The 19,974-nt window shown below is 32.7% G+C and overlaps 1 protein-coding gene across 3 annotated transcripts in view; it reads left to right on the forward strand.

The window, feature by feature from the left end:
- LOC106779645 (DNA topoisomerase 3-alpha) overlaps positions 1-14,867 on the forward strand; it is a 36,746-nt gene extending 21,879 nt beyond the window's left edge. For all 3 annotated transcript variants that reach the window (XM_014667802.2, XM_022776648.1, XM_022776649.1), the window contains 11 exons: positions 525-559; positions 1,040-1,169; positions 3,061-3,113; positions 3,186-3,282; positions 10,494-10,532; positions 11,463-11,541; positions 12,150-12,221; positions 12,396-12,467; positions 12,885-13,040; positions 13,959-14,079; positions 14,402-14,867. In XM_014667802.2, coding sequence (XP_014523288.1) covers positions 525-559; positions 1,040-1,169; positions 3,061-3,113; positions 3,186-3,282; positions 10,494-10,532; positions 11,463-11,541; positions 12,150-12,221; positions 12,396-12,467; positions 12,885-13,040; positions 13,959-14,079; positions 14,402-14,645 — 1,098 coding nt within the window. In that variant the 3' untranslated portion in view covers positions 14,646-14,867. The remainder of the gene's footprint in view (positions 1-524; positions 560-1,039; positions 1,170-3,060; positions 3,114-3,185; positions 3,283-10,493; positions 10,533-11,462; positions 11,542-12,149; positions 12,222-12,395; positions 12,468-12,884; positions 13,041-13,958; positions 14,080-14,401) is intronic.
- The last annotated feature ends 5,107 nt before the right edge of the window (positions 14,868-19,974 follow it).

A 19,974-nucleotide genomic window follows, 5' to 3' on the forward strand; every position in this document is an offset into this window, starting at 1 on the left:
CTCTGAACATTGAGATGTTGACTGTGACCCATACATATATGTGAACTAATTAATACATTTACAAACTTACTAGTGATTAGAATTTCTGTGTTCCTGCATTTAATTTTACAACAATTAAATATACAGTAACATGAACAAAGAGTTAATAATCTATCATGGAGTCTACTTAAAAGATTCTTTCACCATAGCATGACATTAAGTCTTGCTATTGTCTATTGTTATTAATTTTATTATCTACAGAGCATTAGAGCTGCACAACAGAGTGATGTGGGATTTACATGATTATTAAATTTCTAGATATGCTTTAGTTGTATCCTTGTGGTTTTTACTTGCATAAAAATAGAAGTAGATCATTATAACAAAAAATTGAAAAGGTTACTGTATTTTCATTGAAGAATCTTTTTTTAATAGCTTAGTTATCATCTATCTAATTCTCAAAGATGCACCTGCACTGGCATAAACAAAAAAAAATGATATTTTTTCGTATCACATTGTTATTAATGACAAGCTGGATATTATTGCAGGGTGAGGCACTTGTCATGGGATATGACGACATGGGGTAAGTAATTATGTTCATTTATTCTTGACCTAACTTGAGTGGATTTCTATTTTCAGTTAAATGCAATCATTTCTTTTTTGAAAACATTTAGGAAAGAAAAAAGATGAATCATCAGTGAAGTTATTTCTAGTTTAAGGACAATTAACCATTCAGCTAAGGGTGTTGAATTTATGGTTCATCCTAATAATGTTTCAGATGATTGATGGTGTTCAAAGTGTGGTTAATATTTTTCCAGCTATTGACTCAATTGTATTGATTGTTAATTGTTGCTAAAGCAGAAATCATTTGTCAAATAATTTATTTTTTATAATTTAAATTCCTTGTTTGTGGTTGAATCCAAAAAGTGATTTTCACATTTATTGCTTCATCCTTTTCCTTACTGAGCATGTTGCTTTCCCTATCTGTGTTCTCCCTTGTGACACTGTTAACCTAACGTAGACTTTGTTGTGCCTTTGCCTTTTGTTACCGTTGATGTTTCAGGTACAAACTATGGAAACCTTATCTTAGAGCAGTTATGGAACGTGACATGAAATTTGTTAGTGAAGGAAATAAAAGCAAAGCTGATGTTTTGGCAACTAGCTTGCAGCTGATGGAGGCTTGTTTCCTAGATGTAAGCAATTATTTGTTTCTTGCTCAGTTGCTTTTAAGTTATTATTTGTTACCTATGTTTGGTTATTCAGAAGTTCTTTAGTCCCTTGAAATTATGTTAAAATTGCAACTTTTTGAATTTTTATTTCATAATTTTCTTTATCATTGAGGTTGCAAACTATTTTAGGTTTCTTGTCATATAATAGTCACCCGTCTAGATAGTAATAATAATTGGTTGTTTGTTTTATAAAGGTTAAATTGATTCGTTTCTCTTAACATTTTGAGAATTCTTTTAATATGTTCCCTGCTAGGATTCTGCAAACTACATGGACTTATTTGCAAAGTTTCAAATAGTTTAGGGACCAGTTTTCTTGTTCAAATATTTTCTAGGTCATTGAAGTATTTGAGAATTTACTACAGGTACCTGTATGTACCTTTATGGAACCCTAGTGAGGGACCTGTGAAGGTCTTCATTTACAAAATTCTATATTGACTTGTGTCCAATGTCTTGTGCAGGGAGCTCAGTGGTGAGTCTATGTTTGTGGGTTGGGTTATGTTGGAAATTCCATATCTAACTAGAGATAAAGTCAAATTATAGGGTATAAGTGGAGAAAATCTTTACTTTATAAGCTAATTTTTGTGAAGATAAGTTAAGCTTAAAACTACTGCCTAATAAGTTGTACTTTTCTAATAGCTTAAACCTCTAGAGAACTTCATTTACAAAATTCTATATGGACTTGTGTCCATGTCTTGTGCAGGGAGCTCAGTGATGAGTCCATGTTTGTGGGTTGGGTTATGTTAGAAATCCTATATCAACTAGAGATAAAGTCATAAGTATAATATATAAGTGGAGGCAATCCTCGTTTTATAAGCGAATTTTATTCAGGATAAGTTAAGCATAAACTTACTTTCTAATAGGTTGTACTATTTTTTTGTTGAATTGCAATTTTGGTCCCTTTATTTGTTTGTGGTTTAAGTCCTTACATCTTAGAACACAAATTTTTGTCTAATTCTTAATGTTGTATGTGTTTTTTTTTTTCTGATTATTTTTATTCAACTGAATCAAATCAAATATATTCATTTAGAGTACTACTAAGAATAGATTTAATTATTAACATGTAAAATGTAAAATAAAGAAACATATACAAACTTGAATATTTGATAAAAAATGCGGAATTCTGAAATAGGGAACTAAAACCATGGGAGGAATAAAATAAGGAGATTAAACTTGGGAATCAGGAATTAAAGGAAGGTTAAAATTGTACACTGGTCCTTTTTGTGTCTAATGACTCCATGGAATCAATCCTGAATGCCAGTTGACTGGCCTCTTCCCTATCCTTTGACAATGAGAGCAACTTAGCTTTGGATTTGAAGCTAATACTGTAGGTAGGGAATATAGTGGAGGGTTGAGTATAGTAGTTATGTAAGCAAGAAATTTCTATAGATGGGATAATTGTTACTAGTGATGTATTTATTCAGTTAAGTATAACAGCAATGCATTATTAATTGTGCATTTAATCATTTCTGAATTATAAAAACTCCCTTAGATGTCATTTTGTAGGGTCAGATGTGCTCTATGATCATATAAAATTTATTGGTACAGCAGTCTAACTTTCCTGATGCTTGTTGCCACGAACTGAGTTTATGTCTTTTCTCCACACTTTATGGACTTTTTGCAGGGGAATCATGAGCAAAATTAGAATTTTTGGTGTATTGGCATCTTTTGCCTTCAATTGCAATTTTTTTGGTAACAACATGCACACGAGAATAAAATTATTCGTATTCAATTTACTTTTCAATGTAGTTTTTCCATTCAATCTGCCTTTTCAAATATTTGAAATCTTTCAGAACCAAGTTTATTCAGTTATGTAGATTTTGAACTTCAATGTCTGCTAATCTGTAAACATATGCAGGCAAGATTGAATAAAGGAAAACTTTTAGAAGCCATGGCAATATTTTTTGAAAGGTATCTTTCATCCTTCAGTCATATGGACTCCTTATGCAAAATGCTAATAGGTATCTTCAATCGCTATTGCAGATCTAGTAGATCGGGCAATGATGAGCTACATGCAATGGGGGTTGTTCGACGATGCGGACTTTGTCAAGAATCAGACATGGTGCTAAGGAAAAATCGAGTATGTGTATTTGGTAGTTGTGGTTCCCTACCAAGGGAATGATTTCATTTAATAAACAGAGTTTGGAGCTTTAATGTTGATTTTTTTATTCTTTTGATGTGATTTATAAGGTGGTGACAATTTTGGGAATTAAATAAATGGCTCAATCTTGTGCCATTCATGTTCAATTCCATTTCATCATATAGTGGTTAATCAATGACATGAGACTAGGAGTCTACGTGTGGAATTTAGGTTGTTGGTAGTAGTAAATAATTTTATGCCTGGAACGTGAAAGACAATAAAAGACAGTAGGATTATCTGGCTGATTTACTTTAATTTAGGTTTTAAGTACTTGAGATTGAAACTCTAAAATAATTCTTAAGGGCTTGATTGATCCTTCTCATAATCTTCTATATATAAGAATAAATTGATACAAGAGTACATGATAATTAGGGTAACTCTAGACAATATAATCATGATAAATAAGGTAATCCTTGACACAATATGATGATAAATAAGTTAAATATCCTTGCACTCCCCCTCAAGCGGGAGCATACAAATTGTATGTACCAAGCTTGGAACAAATAAACTCAATCCGATGACCCCTTAATGACTTGGCCAATACATCTGCGAGTTGATCCCTTGACCCAACAAACTTAGTATATATTTCTTTAGTCAACAACTTTTCACGAATAAAATGACAATCGATTTCTATAAGTTTAGTCCTCATGAAACACTGGAGTTGATGCAATGTGGAGAGTAGCTTGATTGTCACAATACATCTTCATAGTATGGATGTCACAGAAGTTAAGCTCTTGAAGAAATTGTTTCACTCATAATTTCACATGTTACTCGGCTTCAGCTGTTGATCAAGCTATTACTTTCTATTTCTTACTTTTCCATAAAATAATGTTTCCTCCCATAAAAATACAATATCCTATAGTAGACCATCTATCAATAGGCGAAACTGCCCAATCAAAAATTATAATACCCAGAGACCTAAATGCTTCCTTTATCTTCATATAATTCTTGCTTGGGAGCCTTTTTGACATACCATAGAATGCAAATGAGAGCATTCCAATGGTCAACACATGGAACCTGCATGAACTGACTAACCACTCTAACTGTAAAGGATAGATCTGGCCTTGTAATAATGAGATAAATTAGTTTTCCAACCAGCCTCCTATATCTCACTGGATTAGAAAATAATTCACCTTCTTTTGTCCTTAATTTTTGGTTTGGGTCCATGGGACTGCCTATAGGTCTGCAATCAATCATGCCTATTTCTTATAATATATTAAGAGCATACTTCTTTTGGGAGATTACAACTCCATCTTTTGATTGCGCTACTTCAATGCCTAAGAAGTATTTGACACTTCCAAGATCCTTGGTTTGAAAATGTCTTCACAAGTACTCTTTCAGTTGAGATATTCCAACATCATTTCCTGTAATAACAATATCATCAACATATACTATTAAGTAAACACATTTCCCAAGAGAAGAATGACACTAAAAAACCGAATGGTCTGTTTTACTGTGTTTTAGCTCAAATTTTGGAACAACGGAGTTAAACTTTCCAAACCAAGTATTTGGTGATTGCTTGAGGCCATATAGAGATCGATGCAATTTGCATACCAAAACAGACTCCCCCTGAGCAACAAATCCAGAAGGTTGCTTCATATAAACTTGTTCCTCAAGATCCCCATGTAGGAAGGCATTCTTNATATCCAATTGATGAAGTGGCCAGTGACGAATGGCTGCCATGGCAAAGAAGAGGCGAATAGTAGTTATCTTGGCTACAGGAGAGAAAGTGTCATAATAATCAAGACCATAAACCTGAGTGTAACCTTTTGCAACAAGCCGAACTTTGAGTCGATCAATTTTACCATCGGGGTCGACTTTAATTGCATACACCCATTGGCAACCAACTGCCTTTTTGCCCAGGTGATGGCAACCTCCTTGGCTAGGTTAGGCCAAAGCTAGGAGATGTGCATGGAGGGGTGTTTCCTTGGATGAATGGTGCGGAAATGTGGTGGTAAATGGTCCAAGGATGATGAGTTAAGGTATCAATGGGATAAAAGCTCAAAGCCTCTAGGAGATATGGTGGTGGTGGTGTAGTGTTTGGTGGCTCCAAGAGAGGTTAGGGCAACTCAAGGAGGTAGGTGACTAGAAGGACCTCTAGGGTTGTTCTAGTCTTGATCAAGGAAGAGTATGACCATATTTTGGCAGCATAACATTACTTAATTCGAAGATGAAATACAAGGGTGGAAACACCTTTATTTATAGCCAAGGGTGTCTCTTTCTAACCCTAAAAGCATGATCTCCCACCTTTGCTCTCACTGGAAAAAAATGAGGCCTTCAAACCTCTCCAATAATGGGAGTACATGTGGCCACTCACAAAACACAATCCTCTCCATTCCTAGAGGGCCATGTGGCCACTCCTCAAAGAAAAAAACTCTCCACTCCTATGGTGCTTTCAAAACCGTGATTGGCGTGGTAGTAATTGGCGTGGAGTAGTTTAGGAAGTTTTTTATTTAAATATGCTGTATTTCCGTAACTGGTGGGTGCTGCCTTTATTAGGTTATTTATGTTTGATTGATTCCGTAATCATAGGGATTTCTCCAGTAGAATTAGCAGCCCATATTTCCTAAAATATGTTGCTGACTTATGCATACATATAAAGGTTAGTAACCTCATAAATATAATAAGAAAGAATTTTATTCTAAATTTGAGAGGTGCCATGTGGCTACCTTTTTAAAAAGTAAATCCTCTCCAATGGAAGCATAACACATGGCACACACTTTCCACTTGGTTTGGATGTCTAACTTTTAAGGAAAATCCTATGCTACTTAGGCTTTAATACAAGCCTTAAGAAAACCTACACTTGAGAATTAAACTGTAAAATAATTCTAGAGGGCTTGATTGATCCCTCTCATAATCTTCTATTTATAATAATAAATTGATACAAGAGTACATGATAATTAGAGTAACCTAAACACAATATAATCATGATAATTAGAGTAATCTAGACACAATATAATCATGATAATTAGAGTAACCTAGACACANTATAATCATGATAATTAGAGTAANCTAGACACAATATAATCATGATAATTAGAGTAACCCTAGACACAATATAATCATGATAAATAAGATAAATATCCTAACACCTACACTACATGGCCTAATACAATGGCCTAAATTCCTACACTACTCTTCAATCCGTGCTTCATGATGGCTCCGATGTTAGTCCACAAGGTAGAGTTGACACCATCTTCAAGGATGACTTTCACTCCCTTGAAAGTTCTTGACCAAGGCTAAGGGATTTTCCATCATGAGGGGAAGGGGCACCAACTCCTGAGTATTACTTGGTCAAGAGCCTGCATTTTTGCAACCATAGCTTGTTGTCATCCAGGATGATCAAGTGCTTCTTTCACATTCTTGGATATAACAACAGAAGACACTGATGATAAAAGAGAAAAATAGGAGGGCAACAATCAATGATAGCTAAGAAAATTATAAATGGGACGAGGGTTTTGAGTGGAACAAGTACCTTTTCTAAGGGCAATAGGCCATGCTGAATCATTTGCACCAAGAGGCATGGGAGGAGGTGACGAGGGAGAAGAACTTGAAGTAGGAGATTCACCGTTAGGGAGGTGAACTATCCATTGGGGCCGTGTGTGGGATGATCTCAATATATGGAGAAACGGGTGCAGGAGGATTGTGATCAAGACTTGGAATGACAAAGACAGTGGAGCTATTTGACTTAGTCACGGGAATAGGAAGGACTTGTTGGAGGATAGAAACATTCTGAACAGATGGAGAGAAGTAAGGAGTCTGTTCAAAGAATGTGACATTGATAGGCATGTAATACTTCTTAGTTTCAAGAGAGTAATACCAATAACCTTTTTGGAGTCGAGAATAGCATAGGAAGACACATTTGAGAGCTCGAGCAGAGAGTTTGTCTAGACCTGGAGACATGTCATGAATAAAACATACACAGTCAAACACTCAGGGATATGTATGAAAGAGAGGATCATTAGGAAACAGAATGGAGAAAGGGACTTTATTATCAAGAGAGGAGGAGGGCATCCTATTAATAACATAACATGCCGTTAAGATGGCATCCCCCAGTGCTGGACAGGAATATGGGTACCAAGCAAAAGGGTACGGGCAGATTCAACCAAGTGTTTATCTTTTTGTTCTGCTATACCATTTTGCGGCAGTGTATAAGGACAAGTAGACTGATATAAGATACTACGGGAACTCAGGATGGCAGAAAATGAGGATGAGAAATATTCTTTTGCATTATCACTTCTTAATATTTTGATTACTTGACCAAATTGGTTCTTGATTTCATTCAAAAAGAATGTAAAGATAGCTAACAATTTAGGACGATTTTTTGTAAGATAAACCCAAATACATCTTGAATATTCATCAATNAAGGTAACAAAATATCTAAAACCAAAGGAGGAGATACGATAAAGTCCCCATATATCAGAATGGATGATGAAAAAACTAGAATTACATATTGACTTGAAAATAAAACTGATTTATTATTCTCAATAATTAAAAAATACATTTTCATACCCTCTATTTGTAATAATCTAGTTCTCCTAAAAAAGGAAATAAGGAAACTTGGAAAACTAGGAAAAATAAAATAAAATAAAAGATTATGTATCTATTTCCTCTAATTAGGAAGATTCTAAAGATATTATCTCAAATTACAACACTCCCCCTCAAGTTGGTAAATAAATATTAATCATTCTCAACTTGCCTACAAGATCTTGAAATCTACCCGGAGGAAGCCTTTTTGTAAAAATATCAGCTATTTGAAGTTCTGTAGGAACATGAGTTGTAATCACAAAGCTTTTGTCAAGATTATCTTTGATGAAATGTCTGTCAATTTCAATGTGTTTGGTTTTGCCATGTTGTACTGGATTATGGGCTATGCTCATAGTAGACTTATTGTCAAGTGTAGTTGCATCGGGTTCTTCACTTTGACTTTAAGATCATCCAAATGATTTTCATCCAGATTCCTTCACACATTCCTTGAGCAAGGGCTTGAAATTCAGCTTCTGCACTAGAACAGGATACTCTATCTTGCTTTTTGCTTCTCCATGTTACCAGACTATCTCCAAGAAATACACAATACCTGCATAGTTAGCATCAATATATATCTTCATAGTCAATGTGTCTTCCCTTTTGAATAATAGCTCCTTTCTTGGACTTGACTTCAAGTATTGGAGAATTTTATCAACTGCTTGCATGTGTCTCTCTCTTGGATCATGCATAAATTCATGTTAGAAGTGGACTTTAAGCCTAACTCAACCCCAAAAAATCGGCTTGTAATGTGAGGTTTGCACCCAATTATATACGCTTAATTGGCCTTATCTCTAGTCGATGTGGAAATTCCAACACACCCCCTCACGCCGAGGTATATACATCTTGAGCGTGAGATTAGACATTTAATGGGTGGTCCGATAGCGGCCCGATAACGGGTGGAACAACATGCCCAACAACTGCAGATGTCGCTAGGATAAGTTTTAATCATGGCTCTGATACCATTTGTAGGGAGGTTCAACAACCACACATATACACAGAGATCTCCACACTTGGTAAGATATTGCTCACTTTGGAGGAAGACAAGGAAACATGATCGACTCCTTTGGAGGAAGTTTTAGATCCATTTGAAAGGGTTATGAAATGAGGTTTTTCTTGAAAGGAAATAGATGAGAACAAAAGGTATTACCATAAATGTGATCAGAAGCACCTGAGTCAATTACCCATGAATTTTGACCTTTTATGGATTGAGAAATGCAAGTTGTTGATGTATTGGGAGATTGAGATGGATGTGCCAAGCTGTTAGACTTTAACATTAGGTACTCTTCATATTCATCCTCGATGAACTTAGAAGTGGGAGTTTCAGTCTTCGAAATATTAACGGTTTTGGTAGGGAAACCATGTAAGGAGTAGCAATTCTCTAGAGTGTGACCCATCCTTTTACAGTATGTGCATTGAGGGCGTCCCCGGCCTCTACATCCTCCTCCTCTAGTATCACATCCTCCTCTTCCTCGTATGGCAACCATGACAGATGGTTCCACTAGTTCATGCACTTCCTGAGTTTGAGGTATCGGGACACGCAGAAGGTGAGTGATCAATGTTTCCATGGAAGCGACCTCATGACTAGTCAGAAGTTGATCTCTGAGATGACCATGTAAAATTTGTCTAGTTTCTTCTTGATATCCTTTAATGGGTCCGCTTCCAAAAACATCTTGAGTTCTTCGATAGTAGATTGGGCTTCAGCCATGAAGGACACCATATCATGGTCTGTCATTTTAAGAGATGTAAGCTTGTTTGTAGTGTCATAAAGATGTTGAATATCGTTGCCATAGATGCTTTGAGCTTTTTTCCAAAAGGAATGGCAAGTTTTGAAAGCCCTCAGAGATATAAGAAGTTTGGGTTCCACTGATTGCCATAATAGGGCACATAATTGAAAATCTGCTTATTTCCACTAATCAGCTTTTTCAGCAGGCACACGACTTCCATCTCGCTCAAGGTGGTTCTAATGCCCTTGGCCAAGGAATTACATTTCAACGGCAGCAGACCATGATAGATAATTTTTTCCATTTAGCTTCTTGGAGGTAATTGATGGACTTCTGGAGAAGGAAAGAGTACTTCCAGATGCCATCTTTGAAGAAGACGAATCAAATCCTGTGGTCGTCGGACGAAATTGTGACATGGAGGTCAGCGGCCGACGATGGCTAGCGTTTGACGGTGGCACCGACACCGAACTTGATTGATCCCTCTCATAATCTTCTATTTATAAGAATAAATTGATACAAGAGTACATAATAATTAGGATAACACTAGACATAATATAATCATGATAAATAGGGCAATCCTTACATAACATGATGATAAATAGGATAAATATCCTAACATAAGTAATAAGTGTTTTGTCATAATTTCGTTGCTAACGTGTTTGAGGGCTTCCTTAATCATAATATTCACCTTGGCCTTTTGTTTATGGTATTTATAGTTTTGAAAGGTGTTAGATATTTTAGTTAAAATATTATGTGTATTTGGACTTAATCCATATTTTACGTGTATTTTTTACACTAGGCGAATTAATCCTATACTTAGTTTTTTTTTTTTCTTTTTTTTTATACAAAAGGAATAGAGGCATAACCTTTTATCTGATTAATTTTTATATTATCATTTACCAGGATGGCAATTTTATGGTTGGATGCTTGGGTTACCCTCAGGTTGGTTTTTTCTTTTTCTTTTTCCAGGTATCTGTTAATTGCGCTGTTAAAAGTTGCAACATATTTTACTGTGCCCTCGTGGACAAAAGAGAGAAACACGTAAATAAAAGAAAAATTAAATTTTTAACTGCTCCCCATCATTTTGTAACGAACTGGTATCAAAGCCCGTTTCAATTTGGTGGCTAATGAGTACTCCTGCTTCAGAAAGTGTGGGTAATTCCCCCGAGGTTGTCATTGGGTAAAATGAGTCAACCTCCGTACAGCTGAGTTACTGTTAGATTTCAGTTTAAAACCAAGTGGTAGGTTATGTGAGACTTTCCAACATTCCCCCTCCACAGATGTTTGCTGAACTACACGATTACCAAGATGAGCTATAGGCTCTAATATGTTAGATTTTAGCTTAAAAATTAAGTGAAATTATCTAACAGACATATAAGCCCAGTTCAAGACTTGGGGCGGGGATGTGACATTTTCCAACAGTTACATGTATTTACGTCTCAACAAGTAACTGCTATCTATAACTTAGTTGCATGAAAAAGAGTAATCTATTGCTGTACAAAAATGTAAAGTAACTGGAGTAAAATACTCATTAACTCTGTAAGATAGATAACAGGAATTATATATGCACCAATAAGTTGGGACATGTAAACAAATTAAATTTCAATAGTTTATACTTAAGATGCATAGTCCTGTAAATACCTCTTCATATTGATGATAATATTTTGAAAATTATTTCCTCCACCGTGTGCTATTTTTAAATGTGTTGTTGTAGTAGGCATAATTAAAAATCTGATTTTTATCCTCTCCAAATTCATATTAACCGATTTGTGAAAGTTGTGTGGTTTTCCTCCCTTGTTGCCTGTATCTATTTCTTCAGATCACAACTGACAGATGCTAATATAAATTTGATGTCTACAAATAAATGAACAGTGTAGGAATGCTGTCTGGCTCCCTGGATCACTATCAGAAGCGGTTGTGACCACCAATACGTGCAATATTTGTACTCCTGGTTTGTGACTTAATCACAGATACTAATGTGGGATTCTGGCCTTTTCCCACTTTTTCTTAATAGAATAATAAAGTCTTGAATTTACAGACTATAAGCACTTAAGTTATAATCATAGGGATTTAAGTGGGATAAGAAAGAAATAGAGATTTCGAACAATATTATTTTCTTGAATATGATAATGTATTGGAAGTGATAATGTGCAGTACTTTGAAGAAATATATTTTAGGAAATTTGTCATTTACACAGATTTTTGACGTTAGAAATATCCCATGAATCAAGGGATCTCAGAGTAGAGTAGGGAGATGTTTTGTTGCCTAGAATACCAAAATAGCTTTGAGAGTGTAGTTTTACCGTGTTGTACTGTATTTTTTCAATACTTTGTACTGCAGTAGATCTCATATAGTTGTAATTCTAACTAAGCTAAGTGCTAGTTAGAATTAGTTAGCTGTACAGGCACATATAAATGCCTGCTGTAAACCTGTTTTAGCGGGATGGAATTCATTTTCACAAATAATGATTTCTCTCTAATTTATTTATGTTTTAGTGATCTTAACCCTGCGTCTTATTTTGGATATTTTTGTCATATCTGATTGCATACAATACTATAGGTCCTGTTTACTTAATTCAATTCAAGTTTAGGCAGCTGGAAATTCCACCAAACTACAGTGTCAACCATTTGGGTAGGTGCACCTCTGCAAGATTAATTTCTTTTCACCTGATTTCACCTTTTGATATCTGCCAAAAGTGAAAAATTAGACTCAATATGGAATAACTTGTTTGTTCATTAAAAAGTATGACTCAAACCCCTTTTTTAGTCAAAATGTTTTTGTTTGATTAATGTATGTGATATGTAGGATGCATTGGTGGCTGTGACGAGATTCTTTCACAGATGACAGAAATATGTGGCAGGGGATCTCGCATGCCAGGTCTGTTTAAATGACTCAGTAATTATTGGAAACTCTATTAAAAGTATTGTTGGATTATATCAATGTAGGGGGATGTTGTGTTGGACAAGAGTTATAAGCATTTAAGGTGAGCATACTTATGAAATAACCAATGTGTATATGGCATTTTTCAATACAAAATTTGAGTGGATTAATGTCATCCAAACATTTTTAGGGGACAATAGCATTTATTTCGTGGATATTGTTAAAACCTTTTTGCTAGTTTTTACCTTTTGTTTTTCTTTTAATCTTCAGCTTTGAGTATGTTTTATAATTGTGGTCACAAGCCAGTGACTGGGAACAGGATAGAATACATGTTTTAATCTGTTTGCTGCTATTCCTAATGTTTCCATGAATAAATATTGGAATCCTCACAATATAGCTTATCATGTTTTCCAGCAAGACCTCGAGGACCAACTGCGCCACCGAGCAATGCCCATCATACTAACCCACGACAAAGACCTTGTGTGAACTGTCAAGAAACAGGTCATTCTTCTAATGATTGTCCTTTACGCTCTGGGAATGTCGGACATCGTGGAAGAAGTGAACATAATGGTAAGGTTTCTGTGGATTTTAAAATCCTTTTCCAGTTTAGAGAGTTTTGAGAAATAAATAAATGTATTTCTTGGATATCTAGTGTTATCACAGGGATATGAGCAAATGCTTACAGTGAATCATGATTCATGAATACTGACATTAATTTAGGAATATGTAGAGATGGATTATTGAGGAATTTACTATAAAATAGTTTGTATTAATTCTATGGGCTTGGTCTGACATGTGATACAAATTTATTTGCTCTCGTGAAATGCATTTCATTACACGGTGATCATTGTGTATTGGGAAGGCCAGGAAGCTATTCATTGTAATCTTTCATTGATAATTTCTGTTATTCTCAGTTCATGTTGGTCTACGATTTACTGTAGCTGTTGGTCTAACCACATAAAGCGTGAAGGCACAATTTCTAACCACGTATAAAGCTTTGGTTCTGAAATCTTTTTATTATACTTTTCAACTTTCAAGATTTCTCGTATGTCTTCATATTTCAGGCATTTAATAGACACTACTGCAACATACTTTATCCTTTTCATCTCTTTCTCTATTTCTTTTTTCCCTTAATTTGTTTTTATTCCGTTTTTGTTATCAACCTTCCTTGCCCTAGAAACGAATTTGTCTGGTCCAATGCAACCTATGTTATAGATAATTAGTGTTAAATTTTAATGTTTTACTAGTTTCTGTGTGTCCTTATCACTCAAGCTCTCAAGTTATGGTTTGTGGTCATAACTTGGGTATATTTTTCAGTGGGATGTTAAAAAGTGAAAACTTACTTATTTTCCAAAATGTAATCTTCTCAGCTAGTTGCATCATGTTGGGAAACCTTGTTCTTCTTTTATCATGCTTTTTGCAGTCATTTAGCAGCTGTCAAATTTGAAATTTAAAGCTTTGTCTTTTATAAACCATTAAACAATGCAGGGGAAGCTTCTGTTTCATGCACTTCGTGTGGAACACCATGTATTTTGAGAACTGCAAATACAGCAAATAACAGGGGAAGGAAGTTCTATGCATGTCAATCGCAGGAATGCAACTTTTTTGTGTACGTGAAGTCTTGAATTTTTTTTTTTTTTTGTATGATTATATTTCAGTCTTTTCTGCTATATTTACTCTTGTGTCTGAAATACAATTTTTGTTTACTGGCTGGTGTTCCAATTTTATGTAACTGTCTCATCTTTGGCACTTAAAAGTATCTGGACTCTTAACAACTGAATGATGAACCTGCCAACCTCTTTCTCTTAAGGCTGCTTTTCATCCACCCAAATAGCTCAAACTAACATGTTTTGAACAGTTTATAGAAATGGGACCATATTGCATGGTTTTGAGATAGTTATGTTATTATAAGCCTCATCACCCTGCCACAGGTGGGAGGATAGCCTCAATGACGGAACTCGAGGCAGAAGTGCATCGCGTTCAAATAGTATTCCATCCTCCAATCCCAGGCGAGCTGGTGGGCGTGGATCTCGTGGTAGAGGTGGCCAGACTGGAGCTCATGCTGCTGCCACAACATTTGTTTCAGCAACCGGAGATCCTATTTCTGGTAGAAGGTGCTTTAGGTGTGGTGATCCATCTCACTTTGCAAATGTCTGTCCCAATCGTGGTGTCTGATTTCTTCCCATTTATTCACCTTGACTGTATATAGAAGGAAAGGTTGGCCATCAAGAACCTTTCTGTTTTAATTTTCTATTATTATACATCTGCTTGAATAAACACTGGAATAGTGTGCCAATGCTAATTGTCAAATCTTTTTTATTCATTCATCCACTGTCTCTTGTATAAAGGAACTTGTAACATCAGCTTGACTTAAAATAACTGAAGAATCTGTTTTAATTGGATTTCCTTTGCTTATGGAGATGTTGTAGTTTCCGAATTCCATGGCTTTTGGAATACATTTTTGCCCTTGAACCCTTTTGATACAGGGTATTGAGACGGATCAATTCCTGCTTATGATCTTTTATTGGTTGGGTGATGAGTAAAAATCGCCCTCATGGAATCCAGCTGAAATAGATCTCAAACTTTGTTCCCATGAAAAAAATGTTTTGTAATACTGCATGCTTCATACTTATTTATTCATTCAAATGTGAATGAGAACTGCGTATGCTCTACAATGACATAAATTATAGACATTTATGTTTTATTTCCATCACACAGTATGTACTATTCAGTAATATTGAAATAGGTCCAATCCTTTTCAAATCCTGAAAATTTGGTCACACCGTCTGTTTGTCGAGCACATGGTAGGTATGCTGTCACGAAACAATCCCTTTGCCAAATGTGGAGGGAGCATGTGCGTGGGCGAGATCATAACAATTGGTTGACTGCAACTAAGGAGGGGACATTAAATCCATACTTAGTATCGAAGGCATAAATCATGTCTCAATTTTCTGCCATTGTCTAATTTATCGAGTGTTTAACCAAAGTATGTATATAAGTGGAGTGGCACGGAAATTTTTTCTGTATGAATTTCTTTTGGAGTTATTCTAGCCTCTAGTAAGCTTGTTGTTGATGTCCAAATCATGTGCGTATGGGCTTCAACAATTTGAACAGAATAAAGACACGTCATCTTTGGCTACATGTTGCTGATTTTTCACATCGCAAGCAAGCAGAGATTCACAGGTTCGCAATATATTTAGGTGGAGAAAATAATGTTAGCAATAACTTTTATTTTTTATATTTTTGTTTATCTGCCTTACATATCATGCACAATATTTTGTAGTATAGTTCTAAATGATTGGCATTCCTCGAGAGTTTGGGCTTCGCCGAATGGGTGCTGTTTGAAGAGAATATTAATTTCCAGCCAAATTAAAGCATCAAATGTAATTATTTTGAATGGCTATTTATCTAAATACTATTTTGAATAGAAGCATGTGAATTAGGGCAACTAGGGAATAGAAACGACAACTTGGATTTTTGTTTAGGTTTACAAATAATATGCGGCAAGTTAATTAAGCCCAATGGTTATGCAGACAATAATCTTTTACCGATCTCTCTAATTAATTATTCATATATTAATTTTATATGTTTTGTACAATATTCTTTTCCTTTCTTTCCCATCTTACCCCATTTGTATTTTATATATAACTTTTGTGCAAGTTCTTTGTTAATTCGATATCTTCTCCTGAAAGTAGGTAACCGAGAAAAGAGGATTAAATCATAGTTCATGGCCAGAGTTGTCCTCTGGCTTCGAGGAGTGCAGTGGGTAGCATAATTTTCAACCAGAAAGATGAATAGTCTTTAACATATGCTCTTTTTAGAATATTATAAATGTCCCTTTACCTTTTTTGTATTCTCTGCTATTAAAGGCTCACTTGCTTTTTATTATTATTAATTATTATTTTTAACTTGACTTCAATAGTGGTGTATGGAATTTGAAGGTAGGGAAAAGGCATCAAATGAAACCCACCGATACCCCAAGGTTAGGTGCATATATAGATGTGGATGGTTTAGCCATATTCGTAGAGGACAAATAATATCTGCTGAGTGTGTGCACTTCTAACACGTGAAATAAATAAACAGGACCTTTCCATTTTAAGAATAATAAAATAAAAATAATTTTATTACACATCTAAATCTTTTACATTTATTTGACACTATTCTTACTTATTTTTTATTCATTTTTTTAAAAAATATACAAAAGTTTACATTTTTATGATAATTTTACTTTTATATTTTATGTTAAATGAACGTAAAAATATCACTGTTACTCCAATAAAATTACCCACTTTAGTTCACAGCTGGAAATTATTTTCTTTAAACTTTTCTATCAATAACTACAGGAGAAAAAAAATTATAATTATGTTTCATTTTTATAAAACTAAAAACTTAGCTTTCCTAAAATTACAAGCATGGTTCTCACTACTATATAGATCAAGGAACCGTTCCAATGTTAAGGCAACGACTTTGAGAGTGAGTTTGACTCACAACAACTTGAAGTTATCTCTTCACGAGTAAATAAAAAGGATAACACAAATTGTTACTATATTTCAAAGTCAGATAGTCTTTGCTGAAGAAAAGGAGAAAATTTCAATTTAACTATCTAATAATATTATGTAAATACATAATAAGGCATGATGTAAAAAAAAAAAATCTTTTCATAATTCGGTTCCTAATTTTATGAAAAAACTGTGCATGATGCAGACTTATATATCATGTATTTATATAAATTTATTTTAAACCTATTTAGTAAACATATTTAGTATTATTGTAGTAATTTGAATTTTGACTTATGTGTACAATAGCTATAATAAAATTAAATATAACATTTTATGATATGAATATAAACTCTAATAATTCATAATAAATCATCATCAGGAATGTCCAAGTGTCCGGTTGTAGTGTTAAACTTCATATAATACATGAACAATTATTGAGTAATTTTCTAACGTAGCAAAGCTTATGCATCGCATTCAACAAGTATACGAAATATCAAATCTATTATTTACATTATGTAGTAAGTTTTCAGAATTTTCGTCAAATACTTTATCACTAATCATACAAAATTTAATTTAAGTTTTCATTAATGTTTAGTTGATGCAAACCGTCGTAAACCTCATTTTTTTTTTAGGCTTGACGTTAAGTAAATGCAATAGTTTAATTTGATAATGAAGCTATTAAGATATTTGACCTAATTCTCTTTCTTGGCTTCCACTGTAAAGGAAAAAAAAAGGCATGAAATCCTCCGCTAGAGATCCTATGATGATATATTAAAGGACAACTTTTTTTTTTTTCTTAAATCGTTTAATTTAGCTTTCGATACTTCCTAACGTTACTGCGATTATTTTTATTAGAAAAAATATAGTTTGTTACAATAGCCTTTAAATAAATGTTACAAATCATTTTTTCAAAGATAATGAGTAATGGTTGAAGTTAGCCTTTATGTTATTTTTTATTTATATAAAGAAGAATTCAATACTATTTCAAAGTTACAAGACAATAAATTAATGTAAAAATATTTAAAATTAATGTAATCATGTAATGGACATTTTAAAAACTAGTTGAAGTGTTTACTTATTTCTATTAAGTTAAACAAATAAATTAATCTCCATGCAGGCGTGAAGGATTTCTCAAATTAACGTTATATGTACAATTTATTAAATTAGTTTTGCGTGTTAGACATTACTGGGCTAGTCTTTGACATCATTAATTTTATAATTATTGTTGATTCGTAGGCATGGAGATCAAATTAAAAATGCGTAAATGAAATAATCAATATACAATAATAACAACTATATTAGAAAGCCTTTATATATATATATATATATATATATATATATATATATATATATATATATATATATATATATATATATATATATNATATATATATATATATATATATATATATATATATATATATATATATATTATTTAGAATATGGTGTATTTCACAGAATTAATAGTCATATTTCACAGACTTACAATTTTTATATTTTTAATTAAATTTTTATTAAAAAATTGTTTAATCAAATGATCAAAATATTTTTTTTTATTTAAGTATTTTAATTTGTCATTACTAAAATAACATTATTCTTTTTTTTTATTAATTCACTTTTTTAAACAACAAAAAAATAAAAATTCAAGATAATGAAAAAAATATTTTAAAATTTAATAAATTAAGAGTTATAAAGTGTCTTAATAATAAAATAAAAAGAGAAGAAAATAGAAGTTCTGAGTTTAATTTCCTCTATTAATATTTAAAAAATACAAAGTAAATTTGGTGAATTTGAAAAAAATTATAAAAAAGACTGTAAGTTCAACTCATCCCACTAACAAATTATTACCAATTAATCTTCATCAATAAAAGAAACATCATCATAAATTAATTAAAAGGTTAATGAAAATAGAGATATAATTCCTAAAAATCATTAATATTATCTTAAAATTCGACTCTACAAATTTATTTTTAAAAATAAGGTTTATTTGAAATTAATTATATATTGTAAATGTACATATTATAAGATTAAAATTTATGAGTAATTTAATAATAATCTAATAATGGATAGCACAATAGAATTAATAAATAATAAATTTTGGTTAAACTAAATTTTAACTTTAATATCATCTTAAATAATAAATTTAAAATCTAAATTAATTTTATAAAACTAATCTATAAAATAAAATTACTAATTTATATTTATTTATATATTATAAATTTATTTATACCCACATTAATTTTAAAGCACACGAAATTGCCTAATTTTATAAATCTGTAGTTTAATGGATTAAATTGTAATTCTAAATTTTGCTTTATGTAGAATTATAATAATGTTATTTTCTATTGAATGATTGATACTGCATTTAATGGTGAAAGAAGTAATCACAAATCATGGCTCATCCAAAATATCTTAGCCATAAATATTGTTATATAACTTTTTTAAATTGTATACTGTGGCTTTGGGAAACACGAAGATTATGTGAGGACACGTGGCTCACAACAATTGATACTATGAAAATGACATGATAGATGAATGATGATAATTCGATTTATTTTAGGTTTAATATTTAGTCCGTCAAAAATAAATTAAGTAAGGTTGACTTATTAATTAAAAATAGATTAAATTTTATAATTTAGCCTGACTTGCTATAGAGCTGTTGGATTAACTTGTTATTTTTTTATTATTAAGGGTGTTTATTTGTGTAGATTTGAAGGTAATTGAGAATGGATTTAAAGGTAAAATTTGTGAGAATTAATGTAAGATTTAATTAATGTGATAGTTAAAAAAATTTGTTTAATTGTTAGAAAATGAAGATTACCAAAATATTCCTAAACATTAAAGTAATATAAAATGATATTTGTTAATGTTATATTAAATGTAAAAATGTTCACAAAGAGAAAAAATAAAAATTAATTTTAAAAATTTTAAAAATTGTAATTTAATAAATTGAAATAATTTCTTAACAAGTTTAGCTATTTAGTAAATTAAAATAATTTTGTTAT

The sequence above is a fragment of the Vigna radiata genome, unplaced genomic scaffold (genome assembly GCF_000741045.1).
Source record: "Vigna radiata var. radiata cultivar VC1973A unplaced genomic scaffold, Vradiata_ver6 scaffold_369, whole genome shotgun sequence".
Taxonomy (NCBI): domain Eukaryota; kingdom Viridiplantae; phylum Streptophyta; class Magnoliopsida; order Fabales; family Fabaceae; genus Vigna; species Vigna radiata.